General features: G+C 36.1%; 1 protein-coding gene across 2 annotated transcripts in view; it reads left to right on the top strand.

Moving 5' to 3' along the window:
- LOC105034266 (uncharacterized) overlaps positions 1-17,811 on the top strand; it is a 53,499-nt gene that overhangs the window by 11,991 nt on the left and 23,697 nt on the right. For both annotated transcript variants that reach the window (XM_073243716.1, XM_010909346.4), the window contains exons 5-6: positions 4,336-4,402; positions 6,714-6,789. In XM_073243716.1, coding sequence (XP_073099817.1) covers positions 4,336-4,402; positions 6,714-6,789 — 143 coding nt within the window. The remainder of the gene's footprint in view (positions 1-4,335; positions 4,403-6,713; positions 6,790-17,811) is intronic.

The following is a 17,811-nucleotide window of genomic DNA, read 5'->3' as shown; positions in this document are numbered from 1 at the left end:
CTAACTCTTTAGCGAGTTGCATAATGCAACATTTGCATTGGATCAATTATCAATCAAATTGATAATCAAATCATGTTACGATTCATAATTGTAATTCAACCATCTGATCAGTCAAAAGCCTCTTTTGTGTTGACCCCATAGGTTCTATTATGTCTGATAGTGAGATATATTATGATCTCTATCATAATATCATTGAAACTCTTTTCAATGGGTTGGAATAATTCCAACTCTGCCCACCAAGGATCATTGATCATCAAGATGATCCTTATGAGTCTCACAATCCACCAGTGACACCTAACAGTATGTAGTGGCAATCCAGCAGAATAAAAGACGAACCTCTAGGTGCAGTTAACATATGATACAGTCCCTCTATCGTGAGTTTCGATCAGATGGCAGGTCATGGATGAATCGTCAAACCTCAACATCGGTCATATGATAGATTCAATCAGTCTGAGTCCATATGTGATTCTATGAAAACTCTTTTCCATCAATTACATTGCTATGGTCACAGATTTAAGGACTCAGCCTCTTAAATTTCATAAGACTACTCCCTTCTGTTAGGATCGATAGATTCCATCTTGATGTACACCCCACTCCTACAGTGGACCAATTGTCGCCAACATCCACTATAAGAACTCTTTGAGATCCATGTTGATGTGTCGTTCAAACTTCAGCAGCCTCACTGCGAGCAGTAGTGCCATCTCAGATCAAAAGACGAGTCATATAACTGCAGCATCGAGAAAGTCACTAACGAGTGAGCAGACATCCATGTGACTTCTCGTGTTGGTCACGCTCAGTGCTAGTTGTTCTCTAACAACGACCTGCACTCTTGCTTCATTGTCTCTACACTGTAGACTCAAGATCCATCTGTCCGAAGGAAACGATCTCTGCACTGGTCTATTCGGATCAATCACCATCTCCATGATGATCTTATGACCAGAGCAATTTAGGAATCAACCATTAATGACACATGCCTCAAATTTTCAACTCTTTGAGAATATTTGTCATCATCTCGTTAATTTCTTGGATGATTCATGGACACATAAACATGAATGGTAATATAACTGTCTAATAAATACAAAATCATATCCTAGAAATATGATATGCGTCAGCTAAGATTGGCTTCTAGGGCATACATCCAACATAGTCTTCATTCTTGCTTGGAGTTGGTGTGCTGGACTTATCATTATTATTTTTTTTCTTTCCAAGTTGTTAGGATTCCGGGTTACAATTCTAACTAAAGCATTAGGAAATCATTTATCCCCCCTCCACATCGTCTTTACTTTATTTCTTTGCCTTACATGTGCAGTGATGTAAGGTGAGTTGAATGAACATATTTTGGATAGGTTTGAAGATGACTTCATGCAGCCAGCCTCCAAATGAAAAACAAAAAAGAAAAAAGAACGTTGTTTCAGTGTTCTTATTTTATAAGAAACAGTTGGGCAAGTTCCTTGTGCTGCTTCACTTTTTCAATAAAGTTGTCAAAACCCTCTGGTTCTGATTTACCTTTGTTTCTTGTGCATATGTCTAGTTGAGGTCCTGAGGGGAAGAAACATAGTTCAAAGAAAAATAACATTTGTTAAATTTGAGGGCATGGATTATTTATTATTATTTAACATTTGCAGTGTTTACCTATTTAAGATAACATTTTATGGAATCACCAAATCTTTCCATGCAGCTGGAAGAACTATTCTTTTTCATGTGGAATGATCTAGACATATTATTTTATCTATCTATTATTTTTCATAAATAATAAGTATTATAATAATCTTTACATACTCGTAAATAATTCCAGTCCTTTCTTGTTTTGGAAAACAAGAGATATTGGATAAATTTAATTGTTAAATAGTAGTTTTGGATAATGGATGTTATAATCAAGATTGGTCATCTCAGTAGCAGATCCCGTACCACTGCCATCCTATTGCAATGCCATTATGCGATTTGGTATGCTATGATATAGTGTACTGGTTGGTACGGTACAGGGCATCGTATTGGTTCGGTACCGGTATCATACGGTACACCCCATACAGGCTCATATGGGGCGGTACGGCAGACCATTGTTATAATAGGTGATAGCCTTATCCCACCTTAGTGTAAAGTGTGGTGTTCATGGAAATGCATTAGTCTAGGTGTGGGCTATTATAGAAAACTTGTTGAGCAACTTGGTATGGGTATCCGGCTAAGCTGGTGAAAACAATCTTGTCATCGATTTTTTTTGTGAGGTTAATCCATTGTTCTAGGCCAAAAAGAAAAATTGATTAGAAGTAGAAAAGGTTAAACCAAGATTTACCATAGTCTATTGTATTAGTTGGTACTGTATCATACCAGTACCAAACCGGTATGTGATACTATATGGTACCAGCACTTGGTGTGCCAAACCTCATTGTGCCATTACCATGTGCCTATATTGTAATAGGATGGGACCGGTATGGGCTTTAGTACCAAGTTAGTGAATGTTGGATTAAACAATGACCTCTTGGGTTAGTGCTTGTACATGTGGTGAGCATGGATTTATGGTTGTGAGGATTTTTCCTTTTCCTTTTTTTTTTTTTTTTTTTGTAATTTGGCTGGAAGTGTAGTTAAGAAATGGCTTTGCTTTTCTTTTATCGACCTCACATATGTGTGGTCACATGTGGTTGGTTGAATGGACGGACCATTGGCCATTGTGTTCAGAGTTTACATTGTATATATGATAGATATGTGGTGGATGTGTGAATCCAGGGGCAAAATATAGATGCACAAACCGACTAAATTTGAATTTTGTTTCATGATGTTTATATTTTGATCAATTGCATGTATTCATTTCTTATATATATCTTCTCTGCAAATGTTTTTCATAATTAAATGTATCACATCCATTTTGTGATCACTCACTTGTACACAAGAAATACTTAGTTTTTAAGCATGCTGTAATACTGTAGATCATGATCAACAGCATGGGGTTAGAATTTGTATGATTCATCAGGTTTTATTTTATAGGAGATGCAGGATCAAATCCTTTTTCATATGATTCTTGTTCAGCTCTCTCTCCCCCCCCCCTCTATCTGGCTTGCTTGGTTAGTCTCTCCCACCCTCCTTCCTTCCCATCCTCTTTCTCCCTCTCCCTCCTCCATATGTGATTTCATGCATTGTTGGTCTAGAAACCCTAAACATATCTGTAGAATAGGTCTAAAATGCCTCCTTTACTTTGGTTCTAGGTGCCTTGATCAAGAAATCCTAAACCATCTAGGCTCATTGGGCCCTTGGTTCATTTTCTTCACTTGTAGGCTCCTCCTAGTTGTTGTTTAGCAAGGCTGAGTGAGATGATCAATTTGTTTGTCCATCTATCCATTTATCTGAGGGGTGTGGGCATCCCTCTTAGTATACATTTGCCTAGTTCCTATCTTGATCTGTTTAGGTTACCATATACTTTCCTAGCATCTTTTCATATATTGACCTAATTGAGCATAATTATATTACCTAAACTGGTTAGACAATAAGGTAAAATAAGATGATTAATTGGTTTGTCAAAAATTGGTATCTCTTGATTGGCAGAAATACCTGGCCTAAAACAAATCAAGGCTGAAACTTGGAAGTCGGATCTGCAATCCAGATTAAGGCTTAGAGACTTGAAGCCCCAAATTGTGTTTTGTCTTGAGTTGGGCCTTATAGTTGATTGTTAAGCTTGATTTTGAACCCCACGATGAAAAAACCTTGTCTAGGGCCCTTTGAAGCCTGATATATGTGGGCTGATTCTGATTCAGGGTCCAGTATTGAGGTTGAAGGTTTCATCCCCTTGGCTAGGTTACACCAGGGCTGAGCAGCCTAGGTGTAAGATCTGCTTGGCTTGTCAACAATGTTAATGTTCAGGAAAGTTGTAATATAGTTGTTAAAATAACTTTTTATAATATCTTTTTCTTTAAAAAAAATCTTAAGCAAATTGGGAAGTTTGAAAGAGAAATGTGCATATTGGAAAACTGTAATAAATAATATCTTGTAACGTTTCTTTTATACACTATTTAAATATATCTTCTAGTTATCTTTTTTCTATGGATCATATATCTCCTCATCTGAAGTTAGATGCTCAGATATATGTCTGAATACCATTCTCATGTTTGCATCCATGTAATACTACTAAAACTTCTGGATTCCAAATTGTTTGTGGTCCAATTGCAAACTCTTCCCTTTTATAGCTTGAGCAAAATATTTTTGCTTTTAGAACCATTTGATTGCCATTTAAGATCATAAGATATGTTCTTGACCAATTTTTTTCGTTAGCTTAATTATTAGCTTTTTTTTTTTTGTTTGGAATGCTTCATGTACATTTTATGGAAATTACTTTTTGAATTTCTGCAGTTCTGAGATGATAAACTTGAAGGAACTGTCCTTAATTAGTGGAAAGGCTGCATGGATGGCCTACTTGGTAAGGTTGCCCTTTTCTTTTAGTTCACTATTCCTGTGCAAAAGTTCATCAGCCATTTTCTAAAATTTAGGTAGATTTGAGTAAAATATGCAGATTGCATATACAAAAATATGTACTAAAATGTATGGGCATGTGGATGTATGGACAGTAGAGCTAGAAAGGATTTAGGAGTATTTGGCCCCAAGAGCTTTCCATGTGGAAGAAATGATAGACCTTTTAAACTGCAAACCTACGTTGTTGAGCATGATCTACATTGTTTAGATTGCTTAGAAACAAAATTTCATTATCTTGGAGGCTTTTGGTGCATCTGGTGTACACAAAATGGACAATGTTCATTGTAGGATGTCAAGCTTTGATTTGATTTATGGTTTAGATGCACGTAAATCAGTTGAACTTGTTTTTGTGTGTTTTAAGATGTCCAATGAAGGTCAAGAGCTTGGATTCTGAAATAATATCCTGCAGCAATTTTTGAGCTCACTAACTATGTCGGTATGTCCATTTTATAACTTTTTGATGCATTGGAAAGACACCTCTGAAACACATGATTTTTTATTTCTAGGAAATTTTAGTCATAGAGAAATCATGATGGATGATATTGTTTTTCATATAGAAGGTTTATTATTGATTCAAATATGAAGAAGATAAGGCCAAGTAGTCTTATAAACATTCCATCCATTATACACATACTAAACATTTATGCATGTTTATGTGCATCTTGTGTGTGCTTTGTGTATGTTTATTATTATTGGATCTGGATCTGTTGAACTTTACTAAATCTTGATCCAAATGTAGAGAGAACTACCTGCTGTTCTGTCTTTAACCTGCTATTATCTCCTTTAATAGTAGAAATCCAGATGATCTTTTATTAGAGAAAGAAAGAACATATGAGAAAAAACAAGGAAAATAAGAATTAAGAAGTGGAAAAGAGATGGCTTGTTCAATTGCAGATCTGATTAGACACTCTTCTTCTATGTTGTCAAATTACGGCAATCACTCAACGGAGGTGTATAATGACAAAAATACACCTAACAACAGAAGTGCAGCTAATAATAGAAGAACATCTAATATCACAAGCAATTAAGGAAACTATTGTATTAGGATATTTGCAATTATTTGTGTGCGTGTACTTATGCATGCATGTATGTGCATGTGTGCTTGTGCATATGCACATACATAGATATCTATAGGTATGTATATTTGTATGTGACTGTGTACATGTATGCATTTGTATGATGGCCGAACAGGTCATTTTTCCACAGAGACCTGTTTGAAACTGATTGAAATTTTTGGTTTTGGTTAGTCTTGGCTGGTTTGATCAATTTTGGCCGAGTTTTGGTAGTTTTAGTGGATTTTGACCCAAACTGATATTTTTTTTGACCCAAACTGATATTTTTTTAATCTTTTTTTGATCAATAGATTTTATATGTTCCATACTTTCTAATATTTTTAGAAATTGTTAATGTTATTCAATATCACATTTATCTAAGGCTGTAATAATTTATTTATGTTATTTTCGGGTGAGGTTGGTTAGTGTAGTGGGTGATGTGATTTTGATGTATATTTACTAATGGGAAAGCAATATGTTCCTATGGTTCTTATTCTACTGATATGTATTTTCTTTTTTTTTATTTTATTTTGAATGATATGATACATTAAAACGAAATAGGAGAATAAAATGGTTTTATTTTGGATGGGTCTTTTCTTGCTAGGCTGGATTGTTGAATGGAATATAATGAAATATGCTCAAATGCTTTTTTCTTGCTTAGATGAGTTATTATAATAAAATAAAATGAGCTACAATTAACAGAAAAGTTAGCTAAATGTAATAGTTAGAGAAAGTATGGGAAATTATATCAAAGAGAATAGTGTAGGAGAGTTACAAAATTCAGAGAAAATGAAGAACTGTTATAGAAACAAGGGAAAAGTATGATATATGTGGTACATGTGCTTTGAACAATTTACTTTCAGCCTGAAACTACCTAAACTACACAAATTATGACCCTGAATAACTCTAAAGACAATGAAATGATGTGAAATAACTTCTTCTGATCTTTTTTTATTTTCTAATTTTTGGATTTTTTCCCCAACATTTTTTGACCAAAACTGCAAATCTTGGAGTGAAATTGCTGAAAATTAAAAACTATCAAAAGTGAAACTCTACCTAGAGGATTGAAAGCATGACTTATTCCATGTTTTAACACCTTGATCTGTTCAGAATTGTAGTTATTGAATTATTGAGATTCCAGCAACTAAGGGAGCTTGTAGTTTTGTGGTTGATATTTGACCAAATTCCCTATGTTTTTTCTTTAAGGATATTTACTGTCTCAGTGCTGATGGATGCCTATTTGATGCTGCTTTACTTTCAGCAATTGCGGCATTTTCTCATTGTAAGTCCATCCTTGCTCAGCTATAACTTATTACATTCTTTTCCTCTTCTTGTTATGTTGAATTTAAGCTCAACGTAGTGCAATCATACGTTGGTAGATAGGATCATAAGTGATTCCATATTGATGGATTAAGGCTTGTTGTTGGTTTCTGTTTATGATTTTTTCGAAGCTTATTCCTATCGTGTAGAAATAAGCAAAACAATCTTTAGAACTTTGTGGCAAAAAAGGTGCAAGTCTCCGCCTCCTCCCTACTGCTCAACCAAGCTCTAGAGTAAATGCAACCATTAGCATTGATGTTAAGTAGGATCTATTGCAAGGAAGAACTAGTTCAAGTGAGAATCATCGTGAGTCGCTCCAAAGGTGACTGCTCAGGATACTGTGGGATATCTTCAATGGGATGGTGAGATGGTGGATGTAGTTCAGCAAGGGATGGTGGGACTTTGAGGTAGTCTATTTGTCTTGGATCCAGTAGTGATGGTATCTGATCCACCCTTGAGACAAAAAGATTGAGGGGTAATCACCATTATGGCATATTGATTGCTGTCCTAGGTAGTGGTTTGTTCGGCAAGGGCATGAAAGATTAAGTGATGTGGTGCACTATGATAGCAATAGCTTGACTGCTTTGATTGCAAATAATCATCTCACTCCAACTGCGTTGGATTGCAAGTGGATCCCAAACATTTGATGTTGGGAGCATCTAGTGGAATGAGAGGGTGGGCCTTCAATGGGGTAGATTGGTTGCCCCAAAGACCCAAATGTGGGAAAGGCAATACACATGAGGCTTTCTCAAACATTTAAAAGGGCATGTTTGAGTTGCTTAAGAAAAGTCCTCTCATGACTCATCTTCAAGTACAACGGGCCCATTCATCAAAGGAAGTCTCATTGTTTCATCATTCATTAGAGGCACTTGGATTGGGCAAAATCTGAACTCTTCCTAAACCCAAGCCAACTTATGCTTTGAACCAAACTACTAAACATAACCTAAGTTTTATCACTACCTAATTTTGATTAAATAAGCTAATGGACTCAGTTTGAAATCTAAAACCAAGCCCAAATTTAGACGAAACTTTATCAAACTAACAATCATAAGGTTAGGCTGGCCCCAAAAAATCTTCTCTAGAATTTTTGGGTAAGTGTTTGATGGATTCCAGGATTGTTGACTTGAGGTTTTGTTAATGTTAAGCCTAACATATATTATTGATGTAATCGGAGGGCAAAAAGATGGCAAAAAAGAACCAAAACAAGGCTAGAATTGAGAAAGATTGAAGCTGGAACAGAGACTTGATAGTCTAGGGTTTAGAGAAACCAATAATGTTTATTGAGAAGAAAAATAATTAATGACAGAGACTAAAAGACCTATGTATACTCGGGTTTCAGGCATAAGCAGATCTTAATCCTTGATCAAACATAAGCAATTTCTAATCTTAGCCGTCCAAACTCATTAAAAGTCACATGCCAATCATATGACCACTTATGAATCCAAATAACGTAAGGAAAGACTAAACAAAAGAAAAAAAAAATTAAACTAATAAAAATAAAATTATGCTCCTGCATCATTCTTCCCAAGTGGAAAGAATCAAGCTCGGGTGTGAAGACGTTGATGATTTCAGCATACATCTCTGGATCAACCCTCTTCCGCTCATCCTCTGCAATCCAAGTGCTTTCGCTTGCTGTTTTGCCTAGCCATTTGACTAAAAACCTTCGATAATGGTTGTCATCTTCTAGATTTCACATCTTTGACATCCAACACATCTTCGATGATATCCCTTTGAACCTTTGGCAAGCTACTAACTTGATCTTCAATAACAACCTCATCGTCAAACCTCTCAAAAGCAAATAAGTTCGAAAAATTAAAAATAAGGCTGATTAGCTCTATAACATAAGCATTAGAGTAAATTTTCTTCAACACTTTGCAAGGTCCAAACTTCCTCGACTTAAGCTTGTGATAAGTTCCCTTGGGAAACCTCTCTTGCCTCAAGTGGATAAGTACCAAGTCCCCCTCTTTGAACTCCTTCAATCGATGATATTGATTGGTAGTGGAAGAATATGCATCATTGCTAGCTTTCAATGCCGCTCTAACCTCATGAACTCTTTGGACATGTTCTGCAAAAGCCTCACCATCATCTCTTACTCTAGCTTCTTGTGGAAGTGGAACTAGATCAAGCACATGTTGAGGATTCAACCCATAGGCAGCTTCAAACGGAGTCTTCTTTATGCTTTATTCACTGAGTTGTAGGCAAATTCAGCCTGTGAAATCACAAAATCCCAAGTCTTCACATTATTCCCAATAAGACATCGCAGCATATTACCCAAGCTTCGATTCACCACTTCTGTCTGACCATCCGTTTGAGGATGACAAGTGCTAGAATACTTCAGCTGTGTTCCAAATCTCCTCCAGAGAGTCCTCTAAAAATGGCCCATGAATTTGACATCTCTATTTGACACAATCGAAGTTGGAATTCCATGAAGCCTCACAACTTCTCGAAAGAACAACTCAGTAATATGTGTTGCATCAGATGACTTTGAACAGGGAATAAAGTGAGCTATTTTAGAAAATCGGTCGACGACAACAAGAATGGAATCGTATCCTTTTGCTGTCTTTGGAAGTCCTAGGACGAAATCCATGCTCAAATGAACCCAAGGTGCTTTCGGATAAAGACGTGTATAGCCCTGTATTCTATGAGTTTTTCTTGCCAAATTGACAAGCTGAACATCTTTCCACCAATTTGCTCACGTCTTTGTACATTTTCGACCAATAATAATGTTCAGTTACCATCGCCATGGTTTTATCTCAGCCAAAATGTCTTCCCAAGCCATTACCAGAAGCTCTCTAATAATTTGTTTACGCAAAGAGCCTTTTGGAATACATAACTGATTATCTTTGAATAAGTAACCATCATGCAATCTGTAAGGTAAAGTTTCTGCACTTGTTTTCTCCTGCAACTCATCTAGAATGTGGCTGAAATATGGACCATTCTAATACTAATTTTTGAGCTCTTCAAAGTTGTAACTTGAGTTTTCATCACGGTTAATAGTAGAGATCTCCTGCTCAATGCATCTGCTATGACATAAGATTCTCCCTACTTGTATTTCAGTGAAAAATTAAATTCATCCATAAAGGCACTCTACTTTGCATGCTTGTCAGTAAGCTTCTTCTTGTAATTTAAATATCACAAAGCTTGATGATCAGAATAAACCACAAACTCACGATAAGCTAAGTAATGCTGTTCATGTTGAATAGCTCGAACCAAAACATAGAATTCCAAGTCATATGTTGAATATCGCCGTTTAGCATTAGACAATTTCTTGCTGAAAAATTCTATTGGCTGCCCATCTTGACTGAGAACAGCCCCAATCCCCTTGTGAGATGCATCACACTCCACGACAAATAGCTTCTCAAAATCAGGTAGTGCAGGTACTGGAGCTTTAGTCATAATAGTTTTAATACGTTGAAAAGCCTTTTTAGCTGAATTTGGCCACTCAAAATTATCCTTCTTAAGCATTCTGTGATAGGACTCATGATAGAGCTGAAATTTCGAATAAACCTCCGATAAAAAGAAGTTAGCCCATGAAAGCTTCGAACATCCTTGATGGATTGAGGTGTTTGCCACTCTTTAGTTGCACGCACCTTCTCAAGATTTGGCTTTAAGCCATCTTCAGAAACAATAAAGCCAAGAAAGACAACCTCTTGACACAAGAATGTGTACTTCTTAAAATTAACATAAAGCTGCTCCTTAGAGAGAACTTCGAGAACTTGATGCAAGTGCTTCGAGTGTTCATCTTCACTTTGGCTGTAAATCAAAATATCATCGAAATAAATAACGAATGATTTAAAAAAAGGCTTAAGTACCTCAGTCATAACTCACATAAAGGTGCTCGGCATATTTGAAAGTCCGCATGGCATCACAAGCCACTTATAAAGCCCACCAGGTGTTTTGAACGCCGTCTTCCATTCATCGCTATCTCAGCTTGATTTGATGATATCCGCTCTTCAAGTTGATTTTAGAGAGCACTTTAGAACCACCCAGTTGATCAAGCATATCCTCCAAACGTGGAATGGGAAATCTGTACTTGATAGTGCTTTTATTTATAGTATGACTATTCACGCACATCCTTCAAAAACCACCCTTCTTTGGAGCAAGTAAAGCTGGACAAGCGCAAGGACTTTTGCTCTCTCGCTGCAATCCCTTAGTCAACAACTCTTCCACCTGTTCTTGCATCTCAGCATGCTGCATAGGTGGCATTTTGTATGCTGGTTGGGTTGGTAAAGATGCTCCAGGAATCAAATCAATGGTATGTTGAATGCTCATTGGCGATAAACCCCATAGAGCATCACCATTGACTGTCTCTGCAAAATCCTCCAAAATTTGTCGTACTTTAAGACAAATTTGACTTAATTCTATGGGCTGGTCATTACTTGTTACCTTGCCAATGAATGCATACATAGCTCCAAGTTCTCTACTTTCTGCTTTGAACTTTTCCGCAGACAACAAACTAATTTTGCTGCACTTTAAAGAACTAGTTGCTGCTACTGTACCATCTTCTCTAAGAGGATGCAATGTAAACTTTTTATTTCTTCTTAGAAAAGAATAAGTATTTGGTTTGGTACGGTAATCCATGTCATGATCATACAGCCAAGGTCGGCCTAAAAGAATGTGACTAGCATCTAGAGGTACAACATTGCACAAGGCCTCATCATCCAGATCATTGCTAAAACTAAATTTCACCAAACATCGTGATGTCACTGGTATTTCATTTCCCTTCTTAAGCCATCTACTTTTATACGGATTAGAATGCTTCTCTATATGTAACTTCTATTTTTCAAAGGCTTTTTTGGAAATAACATTATCCATGCTTTCACCGTCAATAATTAGATCACAAACCTTACCTCCATAAAGGACACATGTTTTGAATATGCTATGTCGCCTTTTAGGAAGCAAAGATACCGATACGTGGTACGGATACTTTATGATACGGGTACGTCGATACGGCAAAAATTTAAAAAATCATGATACGGATATGGCTAGATATTTTATATTTTTATTAATACTTGAATATATATAATATTTCAATATTAATAAAAATATATGAAAAAATTGAATCATATATATAATATTCAAATATTAATAAAATTAAGTTCTCAAATCTCAACTAAATTATAAGTATCATCATAAAAAACAAACAAATACTTGCAATTAACGGAAAAAAAAATAGCAGTTTAAATAAGTAGAAGAGATTAAAATAGCAAGTCTTGATAATCAAGTGATAATAATTTCAGCTGCTTCATTCTCTACATCATCAGCAAAAAGCTTCTTCTTTACATCTGATCCATTAAGGGACAAACTTGCAATCTCAAGAATGCAGAGATAGGAGTATCGGTGCCGCACTGGAAAGTACCTGCACTGGAAATGTATCCGATGTTGGTACATGCCTGAAATAGGAGTACCGGTGCTTCATAGGTCACCTCCAATCTTCTTCATCTTTGGTTGTCATGGTATCATCCGTCGAACCACCAAAGACTGCTCTTGAGCAGGATACACATCAACTTCATCATCTGTGACATTGTCACATTATCATAAATAGGTTCTTCCTCTGCATCTACTTCCTCTTCAGCCTCAGCTAACTGCAACCTTCTTTGTGGACAAGCATAAGAACTATGTCCACGTTCGTCACAAATAAAACACCGAATTTGTGAGCTGTTGCCAACCTTAGAAAAATTGCTACTAGAGCCATTATTTTTTCATAAAGCATTAAACTCTTCCTTTTATTATTCTTTTCAGCATTCCAACCTGATTTGTAAACAATGCGGATGGCAGCCCCCAGATTGCTTTTACTAGTTGTTTGAACATTCTGATTGTTTCGGATAGCATTAAATCTACCACCCAACTTGCTATAGGTCAGTCTTCTTGTCCCATAACGTGCAACTTTCTTTTTAGCCATTAAAGCATATTGATGAGCATCTTCAAGATTGAATAAACGAACTATCTCCATCTTGTCTCTAATAGATTGATTCAAACCTGCTAAATTGCGAGAAGTCATCTGTTCATTAGTCTCGCTTAAGCCAACCATAATAGAAAGGTTGTTAAACTCCGATGTATACTTTTCTACCGACACAGAATTTTGCATTAGTGAGTGGAATTTCTCATATAACTCCATGGCATAATCTGCAGGCAAAAATTGCTTTCGCAACTTACCCTTCATGTGCTCCCAAGTAATGATTTTTGGCTTGCCTTATGTGCACATTGCTCCTTAACTCTCTTCCACCATTAAAGCACTGTGTGCCTTTCAATTTAAGCTTGACAAATTGCACCTTCCTCTGATCCGCCATCGGTTTCCACTCAAAATAATTCTCCACAGTTGCTTCCCAGCCTAAATAATCTTTCGCATGCATCTTTCCATGAAAATCAGCAACCTCTACCTTTATATGACCACCATTCAAATCTAGGGAATAAAGCAATTGCTCTTCCAATCTGCCTCTTACCGCATTATTCACAGGTCCGGCATCATGAAAGGGATTTTCATCAAATCTATCATCACTATTATCCTTGAGACCACCTTCCAGCATGTCCAAGGGATCGTGGTCGCCTTTCGGAATCTCCATACGGGCTTCCACAGGTTCCTACCGCTGCAAGGCTGGAACAGCCCGCGACAAATCCTCAATCATACGTTGCATTTGAGCCAACTCTGTTTATTGGGTTTGATTGCCTTTCCCACGACCTCTTCCACGTCCAACCATTGCATCCGAATGAAAATCCTAATTGAAAGTTTGGACCTTTTTTTGCTCTGATACCACTTGACGTGATCGGAGGGCAAAAGGATAGCCAAAAAGAACCAAAACAAGGCTATTGAGAAAGATTGAAGCTGGAATAGAGACTTGATAGTCTAGGGTTTAGAGAAACCAATAATGTTTATTGAGAAGAAAAATAGCTAATGACAAAGAGACTAAAAGACCTATTTATACTGGGGTTTCAGACATAAGCAGATCTTAACCCTTGATCAAACATAAGCAACTTCTAATCTTAGCCGTTCAAACTCATTAAAAGTCATATGCCAATCACATGACCACTTATTAATCCAAATAACATAAGGAAAGACTAAAAAAAAGAAAAAAAACACTTAAACTAATAAAATTAAAATTATGCTCGTGCATCAATTATTGACCCATCTTCCCAATTTTCTTAAAGCGTTTGGGATCTGGTGGTTAGTTTGACATTGTATCTGAGCTATGTTTGTTTTCAAATTCTGTCCAAGCCAATTATTTGTAAATGTTTACTTGGTTATTGTTTTGACTTATCTCATGTCTTTATTCATTTAATTATCCCTATGCATAGTCTGATCTGCACTTAAGGGAGGATGGTAAGCTTGACATACATTGTTCACCCATACCTTATAACCTTTTGGGGTCTATTGGTTTGTTAACAATTACTTGGGTGATATAAAACATGGTTTAAGTTTCTATTATAATTGGTTTTGAAGTCCTCTACAAGGGCAGAATTTACCCTTAAGCCTAATGTTATATGCTTGCCCCGAAAATGCAAGATAGAGATGCGGCAATTGCTGCACACTCATAGTAAACTTTCCCCACAGGCAGGCAAAACATCTCGTCACAAAATTGTAAAGCAAGTAGTGGAATCAAATACTCATTTAGATAAGTCTAAAATTTAAATAACTAAAATCTAACTTATTGTATCACAAAATTCCAATAATATCCAATAATTTTACATCATATTTTTAATAAAACCCTAATTTAAAATAGAAAGATCAGAATTCTGCTTCTAATTACTCTTCTGAAACATATTCCTCTTCCATCTTGGCTCTTTGGAGTAGTAAAAAGAGTAAAATACTGAATAATAAACTAGACAACCTAGTAAGCCATGAAAATTAAACTAGATAAATTAGGCAATAAAATAAATAATAATGTATTGAAAATAAGTATATGAAGTACATCAGTTCAAAACCAAATTTAAACATGCACATCATACATACGAATTCACTCTTTCCAAAATTCAAATTTCGTTCCTAAATCTAATTTCTTTCAAATCGTCAAGTTTATATTGCCAGCCATGAACTATGACCATACTTATATCTTATGGCTAGGTCAGATAATGAGCTCAGAAATAGTCATTGTTAATACATACCTCTATTGGTAGAGTATCAAAATGCCAATGTATAGCTCCTACTGCTAGGGTATCAAAGTGCCAATACATCACTTTCATTAGTAGGATATCAAGGTGTCAATGTATAACCACCATTGGCGAGCTATCAAAATATAATTTGATTGAGTTCAAATCATCCAAAATATCTTTTCTTAAAAACATGTTTCATGTTCCAAATCAAAAGATAAATACAACTATGCAATATCAGATCAATTGAGCATAATCTATATCGAGATCAACATGTTTGATCATGAATCATATAATATTTCGAAAAGTGCATATTCAATAATAAAATTCTATGCATCAGGTTTCATAAATCATAAATAATATGACTTCAAAATTATTAATATTTTATAAATTATCAATAAATTTTAGAAAAAAAGATTATATTACTTTGAGAGTACAACTAGCCGACAAATCCCCAACTTTGAAAATCTTCCTTAGATCCTTATATTCAAAAATTATATTTTTATTAGAAATTTAGCCATGATTATTTTAAAAATAAAAATCCTAAATGTTGACATCTCCATATTGTATCGAGCCCCATAATCAGAAAATATTTTCATGAAAATTAGGTCCCTAGGATGAGGGCTGGTCTGGGTGATCGCTTGTCACGAGCAATCAAAAATTAATCATCGATTCAAAACTATGTAGATAGTAGTGAGTCGGGATCGTATCCACAGAGACCGTGGGCTAAGTTGTGGTTATAGGAGAGTTAAGATCATTGGATTAAAAGCATTGCAAAGAAAAAAGAAAATAAACTAGAAACAAACTATATTAAGAGTTGGATCAAGCAGAAAATGATTATCTCGGGGGGTTACAAATCGGTCTTGCACAAAACAAAGTTGTATTTCTTTAATGGTATTAGACGCTTGTAATTAGGCCTTGGATATAGCTTATCTCCATGTGAGCACGATCTGTATCTTTTGATCATAGCTCGCCCCTTCGGGTATAAGCTATTCTAGGGCTTTATCTCACAAGTAAAGAAGAAATAATAATAAACTAAAGCTAGAAACCATCTGTCTTTCCTCGATGCGCCTTGTATCCGTAGATCACAGCGCGTATTCGAAAAGTACAGGGTTTACAACCTACTCTTCTTAGCACGTCCCGTATCCGTAGATCACGGCGCGTCTTTAGAGAGCAAAGGTTGTTTTAACTACGATCTAACACATAAGCATAAAAGAAAGTGCACAAGATAATTATATAATAAAAGAGAAGCTTTATTGATCCATATCATAAAAGAAGTACAAGAAGGGATAGAACATAAAACCGCTTTGTTGTTACAAGACTTTCTCTCCCCTCTTAAGACTAGTGGATTTAGCTGCTCATAGGTTGGCTCTCGCTGGTTGATGGCTCCATCTTCTCGGTAGAATTTCTTTATGTCACCTTGAAAACCCTCCAACCTCACAGCCTTCTCCCTCTACTTTTCGGCCTAACTAATATATTTTTTCATCTCTCCTCCCCCTTGGGTTTTATAGGCTGAATCCCACGTCCCAAAGCCTCCTTAGGCCTTCTATGTTTCCCAGTTTGGGAGATGGTGCCTCATATATTCTGCCTTTAATGTTTAGCTGCCTTTTAACTCGTCTTGTTTGCTCGAATGCCTTCATATATTTTCCTCTTTTGCTTGGGCTGATTTTTCATATCTTTCCTTTAGTGTTATAGAGAGTCCCACTGCTCTTTCTCATGCCTGGCTACCTAATCTACTTGCCCTGACACCTGGGATTCTCTTTGCTATTGCAGCCATGATTGTGTAGGGTGCCCACTGCCTAAACTAGACTTGTCGCCCCCACATGAAATCTCTTGCTTCATGCTGCCCCAAAATTTCCATCTTTGGCTTCTTGCTGCTCCATGTGTCCTTCCCTAAATTGGCTCTTGGTATTCAGGAGGGATTCTGGCTGTATCACCCCTGGGTCCCGCATGTAGATTTGGTTCATGATGATCATGGCTTCTTTATCTGTCCTGTGTCCAAATCTGTTGCAGCATCTATGCCATCTATTAGATCCGGTGTTTGGGTGTGTGCATGATGGACTCAGACTTGGACTTAGGTTTAGCTTTGGGCTGGCCTTATACTAGTGTTTTGATAATTTGAGTGTCTTTGGCTACAATTCCTAAAAGAGGATATAAGAAGTATCAAATTCAAGACAATAAGAGTTAACAGGATTTTTATATTATGTTTCTTGTATCCATCACATCCTCCAACTTGAACTTTGTTCGTTCTCGAGTAAAGAAAGAATTTAGAGCTAAGTACCATTTAGCTTAGAGTTTTGATTTTTCATCAGACAATTTTCAAAAGGGCCATTAATGTTCGGTAGAGCGTGAGTTATGTCATTGAGGTATTAGTATTAATCAATGTGGAAGTTAAGCTAAGAACACTAATTTTTTTTTGAATTTTTTTTTAAATTGCCTCTACCTTTATCTCTAAATTGTCTAACTTTCATATGGACAAGTGTAGTGTTACTTTCGTCTTTCATTTATTGATTTTTTTTAATGTTGTACTGCTGTTGAGTGTCTTAATCCCTTAAGCTTTCTATCTGATCCATGTAGCGAGTTTTCAGCCCATGATTTTTGAACCAGATGACTTTAGGGCACTAGGTATAAAATATCCCTCGGACTTACTAGCTCGAATCAAACAGGCTACGAGTTAAGACTAGCTTTACAACAGGGCTTCTTTGTCCTTCATATTTTTTGATGCGAAACTCAATGCTTAGGCAAAGAGGTCCGGTTCCTCAGTGTGAAGTTTTTGAAATTTTTTTTATTCTATAAAATGATTTATTTTATGAAGAAATGTATAGTTATCCTACACAAGTCTATAGGAAGTAAATTCTTCTTTGATGTTGGTAGGAAAAATCAGAAATACTCAAGAAAA

Source organism: Elaeis guineensis, chromosome 9, assembly GCF_000442705.2.
Source record: "Elaeis guineensis isolate ETL-2024a chromosome 9, EG11, whole genome shotgun sequence".
In the NCBI taxonomy this organism is placed as follows: domain Eukaryota; kingdom Viridiplantae; phylum Streptophyta; class Magnoliopsida; order Arecales; family Arecaceae; genus Elaeis; species Elaeis guineensis.
The sequence above is the reverse complement of the archived record's forward strand: the minus strand, read 5'-3'. Positions and strand labels throughout refer to the sequence as shown.